At 39.9% G+C, this 26759-nt stretch overlaps 1 protein-coding gene across 1 annotated transcript in view; it reads left to right on the top strand.

Moving 5' to 3' along the window:
- RP2 (RP2 activator of ARL3 GTPase) overlaps positions 1 to 26759 on the top strand; it is a 47890-nt gene that overhangs the window by 16001 nt on the left and 5130 nt on the right. The window contains exons 2-3 of the mRNA XM_003809677.5: positions 3307 to 3972; positions 9836 to 9950. Coding sequence (XP_003809725.1) covers positions 3307 to 3972; positions 9836 to 9950 — 781 coding nt within the window. The remainder of the gene's footprint in view (positions 1 to 3306; positions 3973 to 9835; positions 9951 to 26759) is intronic.

Below are 26759 nucleotides of genomic sequence, written 5' to 3' on the forward strand. Positions count from 1 at the left end.
TGTGTCCTCACATGGCCTTTCCTCTGTGATTCATCCTTCTGCCTTACCTCCTACAGCCATTGAATTACCAGTCTGCTGATTCTGTTTCCTCAGTATTTCTCAAATTCATCCCATCTTCTTCTTCCCTACTAATTACAGCTCTGGTTCCAGCCCTTTCTGTATGACTACAATAGTCTCTCCGATCAATCCATGTTGCATGTGTCCTTATCTCATCAGAGTAATTATCCTGACATGTAAATTTTGCTTATTTAAATCTTTCTGTGGTTCCCTCTTGTCTGTGGATAACTTCTAAGCTTTATATAATATGGTTTCTGCCTACCTCTGTAGCTTCATCTACTAGCATTCTGATAGCATGTGTAACACCAAACTACTTTCAGTTTTCCTCCTACTCCCTGAAGAATTTTACTTTGTTCCGTCTGTTACTTTTGCCTGGCATGGGAAGGGAGAGTCCTTTATTCCTACCCCTTTTACCTAACGAGCTCTAGTTTATCCATTCTCATGTTTTGCAGAACTTCCACCCCACTTCTCTTCCCCGCCCCAGATGTCCCTTCTCTGTCCCCTCCAAAATATTCTCAGCATCTCTCATTACATGGTCAAGTTGTTTTTAGTTTAGATGAATGTTTACTTTTATGGAAAGAGCTGGTCCTATTCATTTTAGTGCCTAAAACAATGTTTGGCTCATACTGGGTATTCAAATATTGGTAGAGTGACTGAACATCCAGAAAGTTAAGGTGATTTTTTCAAGATCAGGTTGCTTATAGGGGACAAAATTGGGACTGGAAAATGAGTACTTCTTTCATTGCCTCATACTGCAGACCAGTGTTCCTCCTAGTACAGCATGTAAAACTGGCTAAGTACAATATCTATTGTGCAATTACTAAGTCAATTTAAGCTCATTTGCTAATCATTAAGATGATTAAATTTTGCTTTGTAAATCAAATTTTTACATATTGTATATATGGGAGCCTATGGTGCATGAATGGTTTTGCATGAAGTTTATATAGTCACAAACAGTTAAAACAGTTGAAGTAGATAAGAAAGTCACATGGAAGAGACAAAAATAGGCTTTTAGTGACCATATTTTGATAGGTCAGTTAAAATAAAAAAAATTAATGTGACATTTTCCAGGCATACTGTTTAAAAGATTATGTGGGCCAGGCTCGGTGGCTCACACCTGTAATCCCAGCACTTTGGGAGGCCAAGGCAGGTGGATCATCCAAGGTCAGGAGTTTAAGACCAGCCCGGCTAACATGGTGAAACCCCATCTCTACTAAAAATACAACATTAGCTGGGCATGGTTGCGCACGCCTGTAATCCCAGCTACTCAGGAGGCTGAGGCAGGAGAATCACTTGAACCCGGGAGGTGGAGGTTGCAGTGAGCCAAGATTGTGCCATTGCACTCCAGCCTGGGTGACAAGAGTGAAACTCCATCTCAAAAAAAAAAAAAAGAAAAAGGCCGGGCACGGTGGCTCACGCCTGTAATCCCAGCACTTTGGGAGGCCGAGGCAGGTGGATCACAAAGCCAGGAGATCGAGACCATCCTGGCTAACATGGTGAAACCCCATCTGTACTAAAAATACAAAAACAGGGGCCAGGCGCGGTGGCTCACACCTGTAATCCCAGCATTTTGGGAGGCTGAGGCGGGCAGATCACGAGGTCAGGAGATCAAGACCATCCTGGGTAACACAGTGAAACCCCATCTCTACTAAAAAATACAAAAAATTAGCCAGGCATGGTGGCGGGTGCCTGTAGTCCCAGCTACTCGGGAGGCTGAGACAGGAGAGAGCCGAGTTCATGCCACTCCACTCCAGCCTGGGCAACAGGGCGAGACTCCGTCTCAGAAAAAAAAAAAAATACAAAAACAAAATTAGCCGGGTGTGGTGGCAGGCACCTGTGGTCCCAGCTACTCGGGAGGCTGAGGCGGAGAATGGCCTGAACCCAGGAGGTGGAGCTTGCAGTGAGCTGAGATTGCGCCACTGCATTCCAGCCTGGGCGACAGAGCGAGACTCCGTCTCGAAAGAAAGAGAGAGAGAGAGAGAGAGAGAGAGAAAGGAGGGAGGGAAGGAAGGGAAGGAAGAGAGGAAGGGAAGGAGGGAGGGAGGAAGGAAGGAAGGAAGTAGTGAAGGAAGAAAGGAGCGAAAGAAGGAGTGAAGGAAGGAGCGAGCTATAGTTTGGAAGATCTAAGAATAGAAATGGCCAAATTTGAAAAATTGCATTGTAGCTTAATAAATGCTTGAATCAAATTTGCTTGCATTTACATATTGTGATTCTTGTGCCTTCAGGTTCTTCTGTTTTCTGTAGCATATTGCAGAAATCAGTTGGGGTTTAGAAACTGAGACCATACATTGATTTGAAAAAGGATAGAGAAATATATTTCAGTCTGGGTACATTCCCAATTTCAGAATTTTATTTTATTATTATTATTATTTTTGGGACAGAGTCTCACTGTGTCCCCCAGGCTGGAGTGCAGTGGTGCGATCTCGGCTCACTGCAACCTCCACCTCCGAGGCTCAAGCTATTCTTATGCCTCAGCCTCCTGAGTAGCTGGGATTACAGACATGCACCACCACGCCTGGGTAATTTTTGTATTTTTAATAGAGACGGGGTTTCGCCATGTTGGCCAGGCTGGTCTCGAACTCCTGGTCTCATCTGATCCTCCCACCTCGGCCTCCCAAAGTGCTGGGATTAAAAGCAAGAGCCACTGCACCCAGCCTCAGATTTTTTTAGAAAGTAGAAGTTTTAAAAATGAAGCATCAAAAAAGAAAAAGTATCAGAAAGCTGAAATAGCAAGGTCATGGTTAAGATCATTAGATACATAGGATATGAGTTGAATTTTTCATAGCGCTTTTATTAAAACAATCATTTAAAAATATATTTTTGACCCTGGTACTCTACAAAGCTTAGTACATTTTTTACTTTTATAAATTCCAAATAGGCTAAAAGCCTACTGACAATATTGACAGTAGCAATGATGATGTAGGTGTCACTTGGGTTAAGTCATGGGAAAACTCAAACCATAGTGTCACAGAGGCTACCCTTTAGCTTTGCATGCCCAGAACACAATTTAATAGCAAAGAGAGGGGATCTGTCTTCTGGGAGGTGTGTATGTTGACTAAGATCATAGGTTTTATATTATTATTGAGAGAAACAATTTGTCCTGTTCATTTTGTTACTGTGTTTCAAAGTCATTGAGATTAAGAATTTATATTTCAGCACTAAGAACTGTGCCTGGCAGCCAATAGTCCTTTAGTTGATACTTGTTGAATAATGTTAATAATACTCAAGGTCTGTGTTTTGTTCCTGCAGGTTGATCCAAAAGACTACATGTTCAGTGGACTGAAGGATGAAACAGTAGGTCGCTTACCTGGGACGGTAGCAGGACAACAGTTTCTCATTCAAGACTGTGAGAACTGTAACATCTATATTTTTGATCACTCTGCTACAGTTACCATTGATGACTGTACTAACTGCATAATTTTTCTGGGACCCGTGAAAGGCAGCGTGTTTTTCCGGAATTGCAGAGATTGCAAGTGCACATTAGCCTGCCAACAATTTCGTGTGCGAGATTGTAGAAAGCTGGAAGTCTTTTTGTGTTGTGCCACTCAACCCATCATTGAGTCTTCCTCAAATATCAAATTTGGATGTTTTCAATGGTACTATCCTGAATTAGCTTTCCAGTTCAAAGATGCAGGGCTAAGTATCTTCAACAATACATGGAGTAACATTCATGACTTTACACCTGTGTCAGGAGAACTCAACTGGAGCCTTCTTCCAGAAGATGCTGTGGTTCAGGACTATGTTCCTATACCTACTACTGAAGAGCTCAAAGCTGTTCGTGTTTCCACAGAAGCCAATAGAAGCATTGTTCCAATATCCCGGGGTCAGAGACAGAAGAGCAGCGATGAATCATGCTTAGTGGTATTATTTGCTGGTGATTACACTATTGCAAATGCCAGAAAACTAATTGATGAGGTAAGGAGAAAGAGAAGAGAAATAGTCATACACCTAGATTTAAAAATGTACCACTCTGGAGTACTTCCATTCTTTTCAAATTGGCTATTGGAAATACAGGCAACCCTCAAGTTATAGTCCTTTGCCACCACCCCCTCTCCCAACAGACTCATCTGTAAGTAGATTGCTTGGGCCTCAAAATACTTTCTCAAAGAAACTTTTAAAAAATATAATTCAATTCAGTAAGCATTAAGCATTTGTTTGTAAGTAGATTGCTTGGGCCTCAAAATACTTTCCCAAAGAAACTTTAAAAAAATATAATTCAAATCAGTAAGCATTAAGCACCTATTATGTGCTAGTTACTGTTATCATATTTCACTGATGATAGGATGCCTATTTGTTTTCCATGATTTTGCTTATCTGGAATGCATCTTATAATTGATAGCAACTCAGAAATGATGAACTACAGTGTATGCTGGAGATGAAGATACATAGACAAAATTCTCTGCCCTTAAAGAGTTTCCATTATACTAGATGATTTCCAGAGAAGCTCACAAAAGTAGTACTGCTTAGTAAAGCATGACATTTTATAATTATTTAGTGGGGAAATTTCTTTAGAGTTCTAATTGGTTAGGGGGTAAGAAAATGCAATTTTTTTTTTTTTTTTTTTTTTGTGACGGGGTCTTGCTCTGTCACCCAGCTGGAGTGCAGTGGTGCGATCTCGGCTCACCGCAACTTCTGCCTCCTGGGTTCAAGCAATTCTCCTGCCTCAGCCTCCCAAGTAGCTGGAACTACAGGTGGGCGCCACCACACCCAGCTAATTTTTTTTGTATTGTTAGTAGAGACGGGGTTTCACCACGTTGGCCAGGATGGTCTCGATCTTTTGACCTCATGATCCACCTGCCTAAGCCTCCCAAAGTGCTGGGATTACAGGCATGAGCCACCGCACCCAGCCAAAAGTACATTTAGGAATACAACTTTTGGACCCTGTTGTGACTGTGAGAGCAACCTCCACATTACGTTCCTTATTTTCCTTTATTGCCATAGAAGGGAGCTTGATGCAGAAGAGTGAGATGGAAGCTAGGTTGGCAAAGCTCATAGGCTCATGAACAGTGGGTCTTGGTGAGCTCATGAATAGAGAAGGCTTTTTGGGGTAGCAGCTTCTGCTTGAAAAATAATTGGAGATACAGAGGTTAGGGGCTCCAGAAGCAGCAGTTCCTTAGTTGGTGGGTGCTCCAGTGGGAAGGCAGCAGTAGGATGTATTGATTATCCATTAATCAGGTTCCTTCAGGAGGAATCTGTTTGAATTTAAAAACCAAACTTAAAGACATAGAGAAGTGAATGGAAAACTCATCAAGTCTCTTTTTATTTTTTTGAGACGGAGTCTCACTTTGTCTCCCAGGCTGGAGTGCAGTGGCGTGATCTCAGCTCACTGCAACCTCTGCCTCCCGGGTTTAAGCGATTCTCCTGCCTCAGCCTCCCGAGTAGCTGGGATTACAGATGCCTGCCACCATGCCCGCTAATTTTTGTATTTTTAGTAGAGACAGGGTTTTGCCATGTTGGTTAGGCTGGTCTCGAACTCCTGACCTCAAGCAGTCCACCCGCCTCGGCCTCCCAAAGTGCTGGGATTATAGGCGAGAGCCACCACGCTCGGCCGGAAAACTCATCAAGTCTCTTTTTGAATGGATTTTTTTTTTTTAAAGTTGGAACATATCAAAAGGAATGATTTTAGGAAAATACTAAAAATGAATACCTCTCAATAGCTATATATTCCACAATGTAGAAAACCCATGTAGAAATGTCTGAAATCCACAAAGTATATCTGAGGTATAGTTTTTAAACCAACAGAAGCCAAAGTTTAATTTTAAGACTTTTATATTTTCTTTTTTGCTTATGCCTATGTGATAAAAACATTCCATGAATCTGGTAAGATACAGAAAAATGTGCTTCTGGCTTTTGAGCTATCTGATCACATGTTAATCCAACATCTGAGAGGTAAATGCTTTCATTATGCAGTATGGTGATTTAAAAAAAACTACAAACAATTTTCAAAATATGTAATTATTTAGGTTAAACTCCTTTTTTGTAGGTAATGAGGAGTGGACATAAAGAATATTTAGCATGTTTAAAGAAAAAGCCATCAAAACAGTGTTTCTTCATGAATCATCAAATGTTCTTAACCTTTTAACCTTTGGTATCTGGTATGTGAAATGGCAGTGTTGTGTGCCCTTGAAAAGAATATGACCAGGAAGAATGATATTCTTTAGATATCCTCTGGAATACAATATAAACAATCCCACAGCAATAATAATAACTAACACTTACATAGTGTTTACTATATGCCAGGCACTATTGTAAGGAATTTAAATGAATTAACTCAATACTCAAAACAACTCTATGAAATAGGTGCTATTATTCCCCATTTTACAGATATGAAAAATAGACCATAAAGAGGGTAAGTACCTTGCAAAAGGTCATTCAGCTGGAAAAAGCAGAGCCATGATTCCAATCCAGGCAGTCTGGCTGTGTAGGCCACACCTTAACCCTTAAACATGATGCTGTTATGCTCCCTCAGTGGTAAAGGAAAGTTGCTGAATGCCTGGTGGAGCAGGAATGTGACTGAAAGCATGTGGACTCTAGGGCCTTCCAGTCTAGGGACTATTTGGCTATAGTTATCCTATCTTATTCTGAAAGTACAGAATTAAGGAATGAAGAGAACAAACAAAAATAAAAAATAAAATACCAAGTACATGTGAAGAGGGTATCAAAACATGCTGAAAGACAAAAGACTTATATATTATATTGAGAGATTACATTTTTTAAAAAATGAGATGAGTTCGCAGGGAAATATGTATAGAAGCTAGTGAATCTTGAGATGAAAAAAATAAAACTTGAGTCTTTCTCATGTCATAACACAAATGTCTTAGGACAGCTTAGACTGAAACTATGATTGCTAACTCTATATTTGTTAAACCCCAGGAGGATTACAGAATTTTGTTTCACATTGTTTTAATGCATTAAATAATGATTTTTTTTTTTTTTTGCAATAGGAAGTATACAATTTGAGAGAGGTTAGGAAGTCCAAAAAGGCTGGGTAAAGCAAAAAGACATTCCATAGGGAGCCAAGAGAAGTTACTAGACTTTGGTTTTCTCACCTAAAAATCAGATTCCAGCCAGGCGCAGTGGCTCATGCCTGTAATCCCAGCACTTTGGGAGGCCGAGGCGGGTGGATCACGAGGTCAGGAGTTCAAGACCAGCCTGGCCAAGATGGTGAAACCCCGTCTGTACTAAAAATACAAAAATTAGCCAGGCGTGGTGGTGGGTGCTTGTAATCCCAGCTACTCGGGAGGCTGTGGCAGGGAATTGCCTGAACCCACGAGACGGAGGTTGCAGTGAGCTGAGATCCCACCACTGCACTCCAGCCTGGGCGAGAGGGCAAGACTCCGTCTCAAAAACAAACAAACAATAAAAATTGTTTTTCTTTCCTCGACTTCTCTTACCTACATCACAGATATGTACAGGATAAAATAGAGTAAAATAGTTTGAATTGTTTGGGAGTATTTCATCATCTGAAATTGAAGTTGGGTAGTTACCACTATTTTCAAGTCTTTAAAAGTAGAATTTTCATGAAAAGGAGTCTCTCCAAATATCTGCAGTGAAATATTAAAATATAGTTTATTATTTAGGTAACATTATTTTGAAGTAATCATCATAATCTCATCAGTTTGTGTTTATAAAATCAGAGATGATAAGCACTCTAGAAAATAAGAGAGATAGAATTGTTTCTGATATTTTTATTTTACAGTCATCTGGCAGTGATGTCCATGTAATTCTCTACAATTTTTAAATGTATGTTTCTTTTTTCGGAGGCAGCATTGAATGAGGGTTCTGAAATAGGATTTGAGTTTAATAAAATTCGATGGAATGGTATGGAATAATGTAGCCATAGGATGAAATACTATCAGCCATTAAAACTGACTTTATGTAGAAAATGTCACAATTAAGTAAGTGAAAATTTGTAGAATATTAGGTAAGTAACTGATTTTTTTAAGTAGGTAAGTCTGGAAAGTTATAGATACTTAAATGTTAACAGGCATGCTTATTCTTAGGCAGTTGATTAACAGCAGGGTTTTCTTTTTTTGTAGTTCTATGGATTTAACAGTGAGCATATATTATTTCTGTAATGGGAGAAAAAGAAAACTGGGAGGGTATACCTGTATGGCAGTAGCATCTTTTAGTTGCAGCACCCTGGTTGATATTTCTTCATTTCTATTTTTTATTTTTCAAATGTTCTGTGTTGAGAATATATGTTACTTTTAATTATTAAAAACCTAACAAGCTTTGCTAAAAATTAAGTGGTTGGAATATGACTACATTTTTTTTTTTTAAAGACAAGGTTTTGCTCTATTGTCCAGGCTGGAGTGCAGTGGTGAGATCATAGCTCAGTGTAGCCTCTAACTCCTGGGCTTAAGGGATCCTCCCACCTCAGCCTCCTGAGTAGCTAGGACTACAGGCACACACCACCACACCTGGCTAATTAAAAATTTTTTTTTATAAAGATGGGGTCTTGCTGTGTTGCCCAGGCTGGTCTCAAACTCCTGGTCTCAAGCAGTCCTCCCACCTTGGCCTCTCAGAGTGCTTGGGATGCATGTGTGAGCCATGATGCTGGGCTGACTGCATTTTTAAAAACTACTTTCATAATTACTTTAAAAATTAATATGCCCTCATTGTGGAGAATTATAGAAATAAGAAAGAGTAAAATAAGTTTAAAATCGATGCATAATTGTACCATACCTTGAATAATCTTTTTAGGAATCATTTTTAAATTTATTTAGTCTGTAATTAGATTAACTAGGTTTGAATCACAGCTCTGTCACTTAATTGTTAAATGTCCTTGGGCAAGTTCCTTAATCACTGTGCGCCTTAGTTTTCATATCTGTACAATGAGGGTAATGATACCTACTTCGTGAGAGGGTTAAATATATATATGTAAAGTACATAAAACTGCCTGCCACATGGTAAGTGCTCCATAAGTGTGATCTACCATTATTGTGCTATACTATATAAATTTGTATCATGCCTTTTAAAATTAACATTATTGGCCAGGTACAGTGGCTCATGCTTATAATTCCAGCATCTTGGGTGGCTGAGGCAGGAGGATGGCTTGAGCCCAGGAGTTCAAGATCAGCCTGGCAACATGGCGAGAACCTGTTTCTACAAAAAAAATTTTAAAAATTAGCCAGCATGGTGGCACGGGCTTGTAGTCCCAGCTAGCTGCCTGGGAGGCTGAGGTGGGAGAATCGTTTGAACCCAGGCGTTTGAGGCTGCAGTGAGCTATGATTGCACCACTACATTCCAGCCAGGGCAACAGAGTGACACCCTATCTCAAAAAAAAAAAGAAAAAGAAAAATAAACAAATAAAAGTAAAATTAACGTTATTACATAAGCTTTTCCTCATTTTATTATAACATCTTTGTTGTATTTAATGAACTGTGATAAATGTAATGAACTGTGGCATTTCATCATGTGACTGTACTATAATTTACTTAACCATTCTCTTCTTATTGGACATTTGCAGTATCACCAAACTAAAACTTCCATCTGGTTGTAGAAAAATTTTAATCATGTTTTAAACTTGAGAGATAATTCACATTTATTTGACCCTTAACCTTAACTGCAGTACTAAACCAGAACCACCCATCTGTAAGAAAGAATCTCATATAGTGAGAACTTATTATAGCAAACACCCTGAATTAGACTTATAATTAAAACAAAAATCAGTGTGCTGTTGTTGCATTTTATACAGAGAAATACTAGAATAGGAAATCATTGTTTTAGTCTCAGAAGTTCATTTTAAAATCTCAATGAAATTTTATTTTCACAGATGGTTGGTAAAGGCTTTTTCCTAGTTCAGACAAAGGAAGTGTCCATGAAAGCTGAGGATGCTCAAAGGGTTTTTCGGGAAAAAGCACCTGACTTCCTTCTTCTTCTGAACAAAGGTACCTTCTGGATGATTGGTATACTTTTGTGGATATTTTCTTTACATGCTGATTTGATTTACTTTTGCCTTTAACATTTGTTTTACATTGCCTTCTCTTTCTCATTTGTTCTTTGTTTTTTTTCTATTATTGTTCAGAAATGTCAAAATTTCACATCACTCAAGGAGCCCTAGATAACTAACTAGAAATTAGGCATTCTTTTTTTTCCCTATCCTCTGTTCTTAGTACTGAAAGTCACATTTTATTATGTATCTTATTATCATTTTAATTATTGTATTATTGTTGTACCTTTATAGTGTAGTGATAAATATTTCATGCTCCCTGCTCAGAGTTGCAAAGCACTTGATGAAGATTCTTTCTACCTTCAGTGTGCTTTAATCATACTGGAAAAGAAATAAGAAATATAAAGTGGTATACCATTTTATGTATTTAATATGATTGATTAACTTCCATGTATAATTAGAATTGTTTTCCCTAGTGGGTAAATGCCACCAATAAATTTCAGATACTGGATATAGGTCTTCAAAGAGAGGAACTTGAGTATGTGTGCCCACTTGAAGGGTTACTGTCTGCCTACCTGTATTTGAAGGTGTATTGATTCTAGAGGACAGAGTACTCTTTATCTGTTCAGAGTGGGGCCATTGTTTGCTCAAGGCTCATCAGGCTTTCCTTGACTGGCCTGAGCAAATATGTATAGTAATACGCAGTGTTGATTGGGTATTCCCTAGAGAGAGGGCACATCTGCATTTTATGTGCTCTTCATGTATAAAAATATTATAATAAACTGCAAAAATCTGTATGCAAATGTTAGAGGAATGTTAGGATAATAAGTAATGCTGGGTGTAACTCAGCTGGTAAGTATTAATGCAGTATTTGATAATACTTTTGTGGTTACTGTAGTGGTAGCAAGGACTTGCTGTGACCCACTGCATGAATCTACCCCAGAATATATGTAGGAAATTCTGACCTGGCCCCTTTGATGCAACCATTTTGACATGGGAACATTTGGAAGCTTGAAAATGAATGTTTAACTTCTTAGCAGCTTTTGGAAATTGAATCAGGTAATAAGTGTGTTGGACATCCTAAAGTGTGAGAGTTAGGAATAAAGTGAGCATATCGGTAGAGCTAAATTAATGATTTATGTACTTGTGTGATGTTAGTGAAGTCGTATTGTAGAATTGCTCCAACCCAAATATAATATCTGCATTTAAGTAACAGAACATTCCACATGGAAGAAGTAAAATGTTCTATTGCTGCAAAAAGTAGAACTAAAACCAATAAGCAGATGTTGCAGGAATTTCAGCAAATAAATATTATATAAACAAGTCTTAAAAACCAGAGATGCCTATAGGAAGTATTCAAAGACTGATGAGTTCATATCAAAAGATCTTAGGAGCCAGCTTGAAGGAGTTTCCATGGGCCAAATTTGGGACAATTTAACAATTAAAAGGAATACTGGGACTGGATGTAGTGCCGAACCCCTGTAATCCCAGCATTTTGGGAGGGTGAAGTGGAAGGATTGCTTAAGGCCAGGAGTTTGAAACCCATCTGGGCAACGTTGCAAGACCTTGTCACTACAAAAAATACAAAAATTAGCTAGGGGTGATGCATACCTGTAGTCCCAGCTACTCAGGAGCTGAGGTGGGAAGGTTGCTTGAGCCCAGGAGCTTGAGGCTGCAGTGAGTTATGCTCATGCCACTGCACTGCAGCCTGGGCAACAGAGCAAGACCTTGTCTCAAAAAAAGAGAAGAATGAAGGTAATGATTTAACAACAGAAATCTATGCATCCATATTGTTAAACAAAAAGGGGAGAGAAGAAAAGAATGTTCATCTGCTGTTTATAGAATATTGTGAGCTAAAAAATGCAGAAGGAATGCTGGACTTTGGAAATCACCATTTCCAACCCCAATGTAATAATTATTTCAGACAAAGATTATCAGTGGGTGCTAAAACTATTGGGGTAAAAGTTGCTAAGAAGTAGGATATTTGGCTGGGCGTAGTGGCTCATGCCTGTAATCCCAACACTTTGGGAGGCTGAGGCGGGTGGATCACGAGGTCAGGAGTTCAAGACCAGCCTGGCCAACATGGTGAAACCCTGTCTCTACTAAAAATACAAAAATTAGCCGGGTGTGATGGCGGATGCCTGTAATCACAGCTACTAGGGAGGCTGAGGCAGATAATTGCTTGAACCTGGGAGGCGGAGGTTGCAGTGAGCCGAGATCGCTGCTGCACTCCAGCCTGGGCAAAAGAGCAAGACTCTGTCTCAAAAAAAAATGGCCGGGTGTGGTGGCTCACGCCTGTAATCCCAACACTTTGGGAGGCCAAGGCGGGCAGATCACAAGGTCAGGAGATCAAGACCATCCTGGCTAACACGGTGAAACCCCGTCTCTACTAAAAATAAAAAAAAATTAGCCGGGCGTGGTGGCGGGCGCCTGTAGTCCCAGCTACTCGGGAGGCTGAGGCAGGAGAATGGCGTGAACCCGGGAGGTGGAGCTTGCAGTGAGCCAAGATCGCGCCACTGCACTCCAGCCTGGGCGACAGAGCAAGACTCTGTCTCAAAAAAACAAACAAACAAACAAAAAAACCCAACAGGATATTTATACATCCTAATTCAAAGGGGAAGTGTACCTTTACAGCAGAGATTTGGTGATCACCATGTTAACCCAGTGATCAAACAGCATCATTGATGGACAGCCTAACGTGTTATTTGTGATGTGATGCATTGAAAAATACACAACATCATATGTAGAGTGTTCTTGCCAAAGTAACCTGAATCTAATTAAGCCAAGACTTAACTTCTAGTTTGTAGTGTAGGAAGAAAAGAAATATGTTAAATGACACCATAAGGAAATAAGACAAATCCAAAATAGAAGACATTCTACAAGACAACTGGCTAGGTCTCTTCAGACAGTATAATGGAAAACAAAAAATATGGGGGAATTATTCTGGATTAAGAGACTAAAGAGATATAACAACTAAATGCAATGAGTGAACCTTGATTGGATCTTAGGTTGGGTTGGAGTGAGCTGTAAAAAGCATTTTTGGGACAAGTGGGGAAGTTTGAAGATGAGATAGAATTATCATTGATCCTTTGGTATAATAATGGTGGTGTGGTTATGCAGGAGATACATGCTGAAGTGTTCTTATGTCTGCTACTTTCAAATGACTCAGCAAAACAAAGCATATATGTGCAGATAGATGGTGTTTATTTTGTAATAAAGCAAATGGGGACAAATGTTAACTTTTGGTGGGTGTAGGTGAAGGGCAAATGCATATTTATGCTATTCTTTCAATTCTTCTATAATGTATAGAAATTTTCAAAATAAAAAGTTGGGGAAAACTTTTAAGCTGCTCAGCAGTGCGCTGATTCCTGTGGAATAGTGAGTAGGCTGGCAGTGGAGATATTCTAGCAGGAGTTGGATGGACTGGGCCCTTATCTAAAAGTGGCCATCAGTCCTATTCTAAGGCAGGGTTTCTCAACTGTGGCACTACAGACATTTTAGGCCAGGTAATTCTTTGTTATGAGAGGCTGTCCTATACCTTACAAGATGTTTGGCAGCATCTCTGGCCTCTACCTATTAGATGCCAATAAAACACCACCCCAGTTGTGGCAACGAAAAATGTTTCCAGATGTCCCCAGGGGTGTGGGAGGGAGGCAGAATTGCTCCCAGTTGAGAATCACTGTACTGAACTAAGGGTGGTCTTATTTATTTATTTCTTTTGAGAATTCACATGTATCTTAAATAGTTTGCACCTCAGAGTCTCTCAATTTTCCTCTTCAGTTGCAATAGTCACATTTATTTTTAATATTTAATAAAGCTATTTGACTGCTTAATAAGAGAATTCATTGTTTTCCATCATGAGGATCTCCAAATCTGACTAATCCTCAGAACCATCCAGGGTGCTTTTAAAAATGTAAATTTTCAGCCAGGCACGGTGGCTCACACCTGTAATTCCAGCACTTTGGGAGGCTGAGGCAGGCGGATCACTTGAGCCTAGGAGTTCAAGACCAGCCTGGGCAACATGGCAAAACCCTGTCTCTACAAAAATTAGCTGGGTGTGATGGTGTGCACCTGTAGTCCCAGCTACTTGGAGGCTGAGGTGGGAGGATCACCTGAGCCCAGGGAGGCTGAGGCTGCAGTGACCCATGATCGCGCCACTGCACTCGAGCTTGGGCAGCAGAGCGAGACCTTGTCTCAAATACATAAATACATAAACAAATTTTCCTTCCTTCCTTCCTTTCTTTTTTTTTTTTTTTTTGAGACAGGGTCTCACTCTGTTGTCCAGGCTAGAGTGCAGTGCTGCAATCTCGGCTCACTGCAAACCCTGTCTTCGGGGCTCAAGCAATCCTCCCACTTCTGACTCTGGGGCTCGAGCAATCCTCCCACCTCTGACTCCTGGGCTCAAGTGATGCATTCACCTCAGCCTCCTGGGTAGCTGGGACTACAGGCGTGCACCACCATACCCAGCTAATTTTTGTATTTTTTGTAGAGATGGCATTTTGCCATGTTGCCCAGGCTAGTCTCAAGCTCCTGGGCTCATGTGATCCGTCCGCCTCAGCCTCCTAAAGTGCTGAGATTATAGGCATAAGCCACCAAGCCCAGCCAATAAACAAATTTTCTACTCCCACCCCAGAAAGCCTGATTCAGAAATCTTTGAGATGTACCCTTGGAATGTTCCTTTTTTGATAGTTCTCCAGATTAGTCAGACTTGGGTTCTTTTGTTTTAGGGAGTAATTCATTCAATTATTCAACAAACATAGTAGATGAGGTCTGAGAAGTAGAGAGAGAGATAATGAAGGGCCTTGTAGGCCACTGTAGAGACTTTGGCTTCTATAGTAGTCTGAGTGAGATGAGATGCTACTGGACATTTGTGGGCTTTTTAAAAATAAACTTTTTATATTGGAATGATTTTAGGTTTACAGAAAAATTGCAAAGATAGTACAGAAAGTTTCTGTATATCCCTTACCCAGCTTCCCTAAATGTTAACATAACCATAGTACATTTGTCAAAGCTAAGAAATTTACATTGGTAAAATGCTAACTTAAACTACAGACTTTATTCAAATTTTACCAGTTTTTCAATTTATGTCCTTTTTCAGTTCCAGAATTCAATCCAAGATCCCACATTGCTTTTTGTTGCCATGTCTCCTTAATTTCCTGTGACAGATGTGACATTTCTTCAGTCTTCCTTGTTTCTCATAATCTTGAAACTTTTGAATAGTAGTGGTCAATTATTTTGTAGAATGTTCCTCAATTTATGTTTATCTGACATTTTCCTCTGGTTAGACTAGGGTTATGGGTTTTTAGGAAGAGGAAGTGCCCTTCTCATCACGACATCACAGGGCACATGATGTCAATATGAGGTGGTATCTGCCAGATTTCTCTGCCGTAAAGTTTCCATGTTTCCCTTTCCATACTCCATTCTTTGAAAATGAGTCACTAAGATCAACACACAATCAAGGAGAGGAGAATTAAGCTCTACCATCGGGAGACAGGAATATCCACATACATTATTTGGAATTCTGTAAGAAACATTTGTCCTGGCTGGGTGTGGTGGCTCACGCCTATAATCCCAGCACTTTGGGAGGCTGAGGCAGGCGGATCACGAGGTCAAGAGATTGAGACCATCCTGGCCAACATGGTGAAACCCCATCTCTACTAAAAATACATAAATTAGCTGGATGTGGTGGCGCATGCCTGTAGTCCCAGCTACTCGGGAGGCTGAGGCAGGAGAATCACTTGAACCTGGGAGGCGGAGATTGCAGTGAGCCAAGATTGCCACCGCAGTCCAGCCTGGGCGACAGAGTGAGACTCTGTCTCAAAAAAAAAAAAAAAAAGATTTGTCCCTTCTCCCCATTTATTCAATCATTTATTTCTCATGGGTGTGTATTTTATTCTTTTAAGCTATAATCCAATACTATCAAATTGTTCTGGTTTTAACCATCTGGAGCTCTTTTAGATTGGCTTTTTTGTCCCTTTGACATGCCCCATCCTTTTGAATTTTGAACACTTCCTTACTTCCTGGCCCTACAAGATGCTCCAGGCCCATCCTGTATTTTTCCTTGCTCCAGAACTAGTATCAACCATTTCTCCAAGGAATGCTGGTTTCTTTTATTCTAGAATGATAGTTAGAAACCATGATTTGGGTGCTAGGTGTGCCCTTTACTAATGGGGTACCACTGGTTCTAGGCCCTTTCAACAGACAAAGGTAAAAAATACATGTATGACTATTAACCTGTATATACACACACATCTATAATCCTGTATCTATCTATCTATTAAAATACCTCTGACCCTAATCCAGCACCACAGGGTTCATTCTAGCATCCCTTCCCTTGCTTTTTTGTGACTTTTTACTCTGAAAGTGAGAAACCTGGCTTCCATTATGTCCATTTTATTCACTTATTTGTTTAACCCTAGTATAAATATAATATAGTTTTAGAATTACTAACCCATACCCCTGTGAGAAACTTATTTGCCAACTAGAGTGCAGTTGGTATTGTACAGTCTTTTCTTTAGCCTTACAGTAGCCACTCAAAACAGTTTTCCAAAGTCCTGAGGTTAGCTCCTTTTTCCCTTATCCCTTCATTGAAGTATTGGCACACATTTCTAATACTGTTAGATTCATTTGTTACAAGCTTCATTCCATCCTTGGATACTGTGACATCTTGGTTAATTTTTTAAAATTTGCATACAGTAACATTCAGTTGGCATGAGTTTTGATGAGTGCATAAAGTCCACCACCCTACTTATCACCCCAGTGCCATGGAAAACAGTTCTCCCTAAAAATTTCCCTTGTGTGGCCCCTTTCGTCAGTCAACCACAACTCCTGGCAACTGATTTGTCTCCTGTCCCTATGATTTTGTCTTTTCCAGAGTGTACCATAAATGGAATCATACAACATGTAGCCTTTTGGGTCTGGCTTCATTTATTAAAATGCATTTGTGATTCAGTCTTCTTGCTAGGTGACTCAATAACTTGTTCCTTTTTTTTTCTTTTGTCTTTTTTTTTTGACAAGGAGTCTCACTCTGTTGCCCAGGCTGGAGTGCAATGGCGTGATCTTGGCTCACTGCAACCTCCACCTCCTGGGTTCAAGCGATTCTCCTGCCTCAGCTTCCCGAGTAGCCGGGATTACAGGTGCCTGCCACCACGCCCGACTAATTTTTGTATTTTTAGTAGAGATGGCGTTTCACCATGCTGGCCAGGCTGGTCTCGAACTCCCGACCTCAGGCGATCCGCCCGCCTCGGCCTCCCAAAGTGCTGGGATTACGGGCGTGAGCCACCGCTCCTAGCCAACTTGTTCCTTTTTATTGCTGAATAGTATTCCTTGTATTGATGTACCAGTTTGTTTTTCCATTCAATTGTTGGACATCCTGCTTGTTTCCAGTTTTGCCAATTATGAATAAAGCCAGTATAAACATTTGTGTGTAAGTTTTTTTATTAAGGTAAAATATACATACATAATTTACCACCTTTACCATTTTTAAGTATACAGTTCAGTGGTAATACATTTACATTCTCTTTTTTCCTCCACATTCCCCCCCACCCCACTGTCCCCTTTTCCAGCCTCTGATAACCACCAGTCTACTCTCTATCTTCATGAGATCCACTTTTTTTAGCCCCCACATATGAGTGAGAGCATGTGATATTTGTCTTTCTGTGCTTGGCTTATTTCACTTAACTAGTGGTCCCTAGTTCCATCCATGTTGCTGCAAATGACAGGATTTCATTCCTTTTATGGCTGACTAATATTCCATTGTATAAGGGTAACACATTTTCTTTATCCATTTATCTGTTGATGGGCAATTAGGCCGATTTCATATTTTGACAATTATGAATAGTGCTGCAGTGATCATGAGTGCAACTATCTCTTTGACATACTGATTTCCTTGCTTTTGGATCTGTACCCAGTTGTGGAATTGCTGGATCATGTTGTAGTTCTATTTTTAGTTTTTTGAGGGACCTGCATTGTATATAGGTTTTTGAGTGTACATAACTTTTCAAGTCACTTGGGTAATTTGCTAGCATTTGCTATTGTCAGTTTTCCAATAGGTGTGTCATGATATCTCATTGTGTTTTTTAAATCAACTTTTAATTTTGAAACAATTTTAGATTCACAGGGAATTTGTCAAGATAGGCCAGGCGTGGTGGCTCATGCCTGTAATCCCAACACTTTGGGAGGCCGAGGCAGGAGGATTGCTTGAGCCCAGGAGTTCGAAACCAGCCTAGGCAACATAATGAGACTTTGTCTCTGCAAAAAGAAAAAAAAAATGAGCCGAGCATGGTGTCATGCGCCTGTAGCCCCAGCTACTCTGGAGGCTGATCTCAGGAGCAAGGCAAAGATGCCTTCCATCACTATTCTGCAAGTGTTCAGTCTCACCCTTAGGAATGATGTAGGCCGGGCGCAGTGGCTCACACCTGTAATCCCAGCACTTTGGGAGGCCAAGGTGGGTGGATCACTTGAGGCCAGAAGTTTGAGACCAGCCTGGCCAACATGATGAAACCCCGTCTCTACTAAAAATACAAAAAATTAGCCAGGCGTGGTGGCACTTGTCTGTAATCCCAGCTATTTGGGAGGCTGAGGCAGGAGAATCGCTTGAGCCCGGGAGGTGGAGGTTGCAGTGAGCCAAGATCGTGCCACTGCACTCCAGCCTAGGAGACAAGGCGATACTCCATCTCAAAAAAAAAAAAAAAAAAAGAATGTCAGTGGCCAGGCGCAGTGGCTCATGCCTGTAGTCCCAGCACTTAGGGAGGCTGAGGCAGGTGGATCACTTGAGCCCAGGAGTTTGAGACCAGCGTGGGCAACAAGGCAAAGCCTCATCTCTACAAAAAAATACAAAAATTAGTTGGGTGTGTGATGGTGCGTGCCTGTAGTCCCAGCTACTTGGGAGACTGAGGTGGGAGGATCACTTGAGCCTGGGAGGCAGAGGTTGCAGTTAGCTGAGATCACATCACTGCACTCCAGCCTTGGGGGGAGTGACCCAAGGAGATCCTGTCTCAAAACAACAAAAACATCGATGTCAGGTTTAGGCACAGTTGCTTATGCCTGTAATCCCAGCAATTTGGGAGGCCAAAGCAGGAAGATTGCTTGAAGCAAAGAGTTCAAGACCAGCCTGAACAACAAAGTGAGACCCCCATCTCTTAAAAAAATTAAATTAAAAATTTTAAAAGGAATTATGTCAGTTGTAGGTTTTCTTTTTTTTTTTTTAAGACGGAGTTTTGCTCTTTGTTGCCCAGGCTGGACTGCGATGGCGCGATCTTGGCTCACCGCAACCTCTGCCTCCCAGGTTCAAGTGATTCTCCTGCCTCAGCCTCTTGAGTAGCTGGGATTATAGGCACGCCACCACGCCCGGCTAATTTTGTATTTTTAATGAAGACGGGGTTTCTCCATGTTGGTCAGGCTGGTCTCGGTGATCCGCCCACCTCGGCCTCCCAAAGCGCTGGGATTACAGGCGTGAGCTACCGTGCCCGGCCGTCAGTTGTAGGTTTTCATACATACTTTTTTTTTTTTTTTGAGGCAGACTTTTGCTCTTGTTGCCCAGGCTGGAGTGCAATGGTGTGATCTCGGCTCACCGCAACCCCCGCCTCCCGGGTTCAGGGGATTCTCCTGCCTCAGCCTCCTGAGTAGCTGAGATTACAGGCATGTGCCACCACGCCCGGCTAATTTTGTATTTTTAGTAGAGATGGGGTTTCTCTATGTTGGTCAGGCTGGTCTCAAACTCCTGACCTCAGGTGATCCGCCTGCCTCGGCCTCCCAAAGTGCTGGGATTACAGGCGTGAGCCACCGCGCCTGGTGCAATACATAACTTTGTTTAATGTGTGTTTAAAGATACCTTATTTAGCATATACTGTTGATTCATTAACATTGAACTCACAGCCAACAGCACTAGAACTGATGCTGGAGCAAAGCTTATCTAACACATTTTCTCATGAGGCACATCACAACTTTCCTCAGTTTAGGAGCCATTAGACAGCACTTCAGCACTGTGTTTGGGGGCTATTTTATTTTTTTGGAGACAGGGTCTTGCTCTGTCAGCCAGGGTAGAGTGCAGTGGTATGACCATAGCTCACTGTAACCTCAAACTCATGGGCTCAGGTGATCCTCCCACCTCAGACTCGCAAGGAGCTAGGACTACAGGTACACTCCACCATGCCCAGCTATTTTTTTTTAACATAAAAGAGACAGGGTCTTGCTTTGTTGCCCAGGCTGGTCTTGAACTGCTGGGCTCAGGTGATCCACCCAACTTGGCCTCCCAAAGTGCTGGGATTACAGGCATGAGCCACCACGCCCAGCCCCCAGCTATTTTTTTAAACAATGTTGTAGAGTTGGGGTCTTGCCATGTTACCCAGGCTGATCTTGAACTTCTGGCCTCAAGCAATCCTCCCTCCTCAGCCTCCCAAAGTGCTGGGATTACAGGCATGAGCCACTGTGCCTGGCCTAGGGGATATTTTAAACAGGTAAAATCACCAACAAAAAGCACAAAAATGTGAAAATACGGCACTACCTAGACCTCACAAAGGACACTTTCTTATAGTACAACAGCTGAAACAGGCAGAGTGTCACCTTGTTCAGCCTCAGCTGGGAGCATGCACATCAGGCAATTCTAATTTTTTGCCACTATGCATGTCCACAAATAACCATGAAAGCACTGCAAGCATTGATTTGGGGAGTTAGAAATGAATTTTAGCAAGTAGGTAAATTTGAAACGAAGGGATCTGCATATAATGAGGATTGACTATATCTGTTATTTAATGTTACACTTTTTCCTTTAAGCACTGCTTTAGCGCATCTCACAAATTTTGATATGTTGTATTTTCATTTTTATTTAATTCAGAGTTTGGCAAATTATGGCCCACTGCCTGCTTTAATAAGTGAAGTCTTATTGGAGCACAGCCACGCTCATTCCTTTTTTTTTTTTTTTTTTTTTTTTTGTGAGATGGAGTTTTGCTCTCGTCACCCAGGCTGGAGTGCAGTGGCACACTGCAACCTCCACCTCCCGGGTTCAAGCGATTCTCCTGCCTCAGCCTCCCGAGTAGCTGGGATTACAGGTGCCCGCCACCACGCCCGGCTAATATTTGTATTTTCAGTAGAGATGGGGTTTCACCATGTTGGCCAGGCTAGTCTCAAACTCCTGACATCAGGTGATCTGCCCGCCTCAGCCTCCCAAAGTGCTGGGATTACGGGCGTGAGCCACCACACCCAGCCACTCTTTCTTTTATCTATTACATTATGGTGCACAAAGCCTGAAATATTTCCTGTCTGGCCCTTTACAGAAAAAGTATGTTGACCACTGATTTAGTTAAAACTATTTTTTAGTTTCCCTTGAGACCTCACTTGATCCACGGATTATTTAGAAGTATAATTGTTTAATTTCCAAACATTTGGGGATTGCCCAAGTGTATTTCTATTATTGATTTCTAAATCCTGTTATGGTCCAAGAATACACATTTGTATGATTTCTGTTTTTTATATTAAAATGTATTTTATGGCACAGAATATGGCTTATCTTGGTGAATATTCTATGTGCATCTGAGAAGAATGTGTAATCTGCTGTTGCTTGGTTGAATTTTCTATAAATGTCCACTAGGTCAAGTTGGTTGATAGTGCTATTCAGGTTATCTGTATCCTTGCTGATTTTCTGCCTACTTGTTCCATAAATCAATGAGAGAGGAGTGTTGAAGCCTCCAACTGTAATTTTGGATTTGTCTGTTTCTCTTTTCAGATCCTGTCAGGTTTTGTCTCATGTATTTTGAAGCTCTGTTATTATGTGCACACACATTTAGGATTGTTATATCTTCTTGGAGAATCCTTCATGGTTATGTGATGTCCCTCATTTTTTTAAGAGAGGGGTTCTTGCTCTGTCACCCAGTCTGGGGTACAGTGGTGCAGTCATAGCTCAACTGCAGCCTCGAACTCCTGGGGCTCAAGTAATCCTCCCACCTCAGCCTCCTGAGTAGCTGGGATTACAGGCACAAGCCACCATGTCCGACTCTGATGTCTTTCTTTATCTCTGATAATTTTCCTTGTTCTGAAATCTACTTCATCTCAAATTAATATAGCTACTCTAGCTTTCATTTGGTTAGTGTTTTATTGTAAAGATTTATCTTTTTTTCTTGTAGCTTATCAAGGCTGTATATTTAAAGTGAGTGTTCTGTAGACAGCATGTAGTTGGTTTTTGCTTTTCAATCCAGTCTCTTTTAACTGCTGTATTTAGACCATTCACATTGAAAGGGATTATTGATACAGTTGGATCAAAATCTTTCATTTTGCTAGCTGATTTGTTCCAGTTGTTCTTTTTTTCTTATTACCTCTTTTTCTTTTTAGCAGTTTTATAATTCCACTTAATCTTGTCTATTGACATATTTATACCTCTTCTTCAAAAACTTATTTAATGGTTATGTTGGGTTTTACAGCAAATATTTTTAAATAATTTGAGTCTACCTTCTAATATTACACAACTTCACCTGTCATCTAAGGACCTGATAACATTATATTCTTAATTCTTCCTTCTCATCCCTGTGTCATTATTGTCATATATTACTGTTGTATATGCTATAAACACCTAATACGTTGTTAATGTTATTGCTTTGAACTGTCTGGTGTTTTTTTGTTTGTTTGTTTGTTTGTGTGTTTGTTTTTGAGACAGGATCTCACTTTGATGCCCAGGCTGGAGCGCAGTGGCTTGATCTCGGCTCACTGCAGCTTCGACCTCCAGAGCTCAGCTGATTCTTCTACCTCAGTCTCCCGAATAGCTTGGACTACAGACATGGGCTACTACGCCTGACTAATTTTTGTATTTTTTTGTAGAGATGGGGCTTTGCCATGTTGCCTAGGCTGGTCTTGAACTCCTGGGCTAAAGCGATCTGCCTGCCTCAGCCTCCCAAACTGCTAGGAATACAGGAGTGAGCCACTGTGCCTGGCCTGAACTGTCACTTATTTTTAGAGCAATTAAAAATAAAAATATAGATCATACTTTATAGGCAGTTTTAGAGCAGAGGAATGTCATGGTCCTTTTAAAGTGTAAATCCTGTCACTGGTCACTTTAATGGGGAAGCAGAAAGACCAGCTAGGAGGCTGTTGCAGTAATCTAATTGAGACATAGTGGCTTGTTCCAAGGTCATGTTAGATCTCAGAAGGGTTCACTAGATAAGACATCCAGAAATCTTTTTTGTCTGCTTCAGAGTCTCACAATTTTTCATGACAGCTGAAATATTTAGATCTAAAGCTACCATGAACTCTCTGAATAAGATGTTCATATTAAAACACTAAAAACATGACCAGTAATCCTTGTTGACCTCATAGTTCAGTTAGAAATAATCACAGTAATTGGCATCATCATTAGATAGAGGGACAAATAGTAGTGTTTAACAAGTGTGTTGTCAACATTGTAGTTTTTAAAAAATTTAGTAGTGCTTAGCAAGTGCATTGTCAACACTGTAGTTTTTTTAAGGGTTTTTGTTTGTTTAATACATATGAAAAGAATGCATAAACAAAGAATTGAGACATGAGAAAGCATTGGTTCAACACTGATGAATCTAAAGAATTAGGATTTGGGAAGGTGGAAAAGATTACCTAAACATTTTCAAAAATTGGAAACTGCAACCAAAATAAGCTGATAAAAATCCCTATTAACACTTATGAAGAGTCTTCAGACTCTTCCCATGATTTTTATTAAACTAGAGAGCCTCACCTGGCTGCTATAGGAGTCTTCATATGCAGAACAGAAATAAGGAGATTCCCCTGACGGTTCCCCATGTTGCTAAGTGTTTTCCCCACCCCCACCCGACCCTGAGCTTCTTAATGAAGCAGGCCTCCATCCTCCTAATTTGAGAGGATGTGAATCATTCCACAGATGTCTGTCTTCTAGCACCACCCCTCATATTTCCTCTACATACCAGGTCTTCAGCTGCGTTCTAGGAACACCATATACTACTGAGTTGCAAATCTATGTCAAGCATATAAGACAAACATTGTAGTCTTTTTAAATTTAAGATTATCCACACATGTTAAAACAAATGCATTTGTCCACTTTTTTGTTGGAAAATTATTAGGTCATTTATTGGAAGTTTATCATATTCTAGTCAATATCAATGAAGTTATATACCTGAGTAATTCTACCAAGATTGTATTTCTGAATTCTAGATTACATGTTCTTTATAGAAAGACTGGAACTTTTAATAATAAATGTCTAACTTAAATACACACACACACTATATTTCCTTGTAGTGATGAAACTATATTCTACCTTAATTCAAACTTTCTACCTTGCAAAACTGGAAACCCTACATTTATTATCAACTTTTTCTTTTTAGTTCAGTATTTATTAGGTTTAAAGTACTTTTTAAACTCATTTTGCAAATTTCCAAATGTACTAAATGTGGAGAGTACAATGACCCCCATGTGTACCCATCACCCAGTTTCATCAACTTCTTGCCATACTTAAAAAAAAACTCATTGTTTGCTAAAACATTTTAATCAAATTGATTCATCCTGTCATTTCATCCCTAAATATTTCATTATCTTAAAACAAAATTAAAAATGTTTTCTTAACTACAGTGCATTATCACATTTAACAGAATTAACAATAATTCCTTAGTATCCTCTAATATTCAGTCCATATGCAGATTTACCTACTTACTAAAATAATTCTTTGTGTTTTTACAGTTAATTTGATCCAGATCTAAAATAGACCCACTTACTGTATTTGGTTTTTTTTTTTTAATCTTCTATCACTCTTAAATCAAAAACAGGTGTTCCCCCTCTACTACTTTTTTCTTGCCTTTGTCTTGGGAAAGAAGCTTGGTCAATTATGTTATAGTATTTATGAGGTTGTTTAATTCGTTCCTCCATATTTCTTGCAGACTAGAAGTTAGATCAAAGCCTTGTTTACGTTCAGGTTTAGTTATTTTTTTACTTTTATTTTTTAATTTTTTTTTGGCAGGAATACATAGATGGTACTGTTTCCTGTTGCATTCATTGAGAAGGCACATAATATTTGATTGTTGTACTTTTAGGGATACTAAGATTTAATGGTTGGGTTTACACGGTGACGACCTTATCTTTTTATTGTAGAGTTTCCTGCAGTCTTCTCTGTGGGATGCTAAAACCATTGATGATTGTTGCCTGAACCAATTGTTTTAATAGGCGTTGCAAAATGACTGTTTTCTGTATTTTCTTTCTTTCTTTTTTTTTTTTTAGCAAACTTTCTTTTCAATCTTGTCACTACCTCTGCATTTATTAACAGATGTTAACAGAACTCGTATGCCAGAGCTGTTTGGTTAACTTGAAATATGCTTCATGTCAGAAAAGCAGAATAAATAAAGAGAAAAATAAGCATCAATTTTCAGAGTAGTGAATTGGTACCCTAGCAACCTCCATTGGTATACAGTGAATTTTGTTTCTCTCTTCTTTTTTTATTTTCCTTAAAAATATCTGGTAGTAAGGAGGATCTAAGTATCATTATGAACTCATGACTTTTTATATATTTATTAATTTTAATAAATCAGAGTCATTATTCCTTCTGTTTCACTATGTCTCATCTTTGGCCATTGGGAGCCCCTTCAGGCTGGCTTCTGTCTCCTTTTGATAGAACCCCACTGGCCTTTGATAGCTTCATTACTTTTTGGCTGAAGAAAATATTCCACGTTGACCTTAATCCATTTCTTGCCCCAGACATGGAATCATCTATTTTTCTAAGATTACTTAGTTATTTTTAGTGGGGAATGATATTTAGAATGATATTTAGAAATACATGTTAGGTGCTGTGTATTACTGGGTTGTCATTTCTTTTAAGCTTTTTCAGTGGACATAGCTAGAAACTATGTATTTTTAAAAAGGAAAAGATCATGAGTTTACATTGATATTTCTAAATAAAAATTTAAGATTTTAAGCTTTTCTTTTGTAAGGTTAGATGTTTTATTACAATATGTTCTTGAACTCCTGGCCAGGGGTGAAGGCAAGAGGATTGCTTGAGGCCAAGAGTTTGAGACCAGACTGAGCAACATAGTGAGACCCCATATCTATTTTTTTTTTTTGAGACATGGTCTCGCTCTGTTGTCCAGGCTAGAGTGCAGTGGCTTGATCATGGCTTGCTATAACCTCAAACTCCTGGGGTCAAGTGATCTTTCCATCTCAGTCCCTCGAGTAGCTGGGACTACAGGCCTGTGACCCTGCACCCAGCTAATTTTTTAATTTTTTGTAGAGACGGGGTCTTGCTTTGTTGCCTAGGCTGGTCTTCAACTCCAGGGCTTGTGATCCTCCTGCCTAGGCCTCCCAAAATTCTAGGATTACAAGCATGAACCACTGTGCCCAGCCGTGAGATTCTATCTCTAAAGGAAATTTTAATACATTTTTAATAAAGTATACAGGAGGATGTGCATAAGTTATATGCAAATACTATACCATTTTATTAATATATAAGGGATTTGAGCAACAAATGGAACCAATCCTTGCAGATACCTAGGGACCACTATATCCTGCCTTTTCTGTATTTGTTGCCTGTATTATATCACAAGCCTCCAAGAAAAAAAAATCACAAGCCTTCAGTTATCTTGATGCCCAATGTAGCGTAACCTTTTCTTTCTCATTCTTGTACCTTGTACTGCAGCACACGGTTACATTCAATTTAGTGTTTCATATTCATTCACTCTAGTATTTCATTACTTAGTACTTCATTATTCTATGTTGGTTTGTATTTGTTTAGTGGGTTTATGTCTTCTTTCAATACATTTGTAATTTCCTGGAGATCAAGACTTTTCCATCACTGTAGGAGGTTTTTAATGTTTTCAAATTAATGTATGAGAAAGGA

This window comes from Pan paniscus, chromosome X (assembly GCF_029289425.2).
Source record: "Pan paniscus chromosome X, NHGRI_mPanPan1-v2.0_pri, whole genome shotgun sequence".
Taxonomy (NCBI): Eukaryota; Metazoa; Chordata; class Mammalia; order Primates; family Hominidae; genus Pan; species Pan paniscus.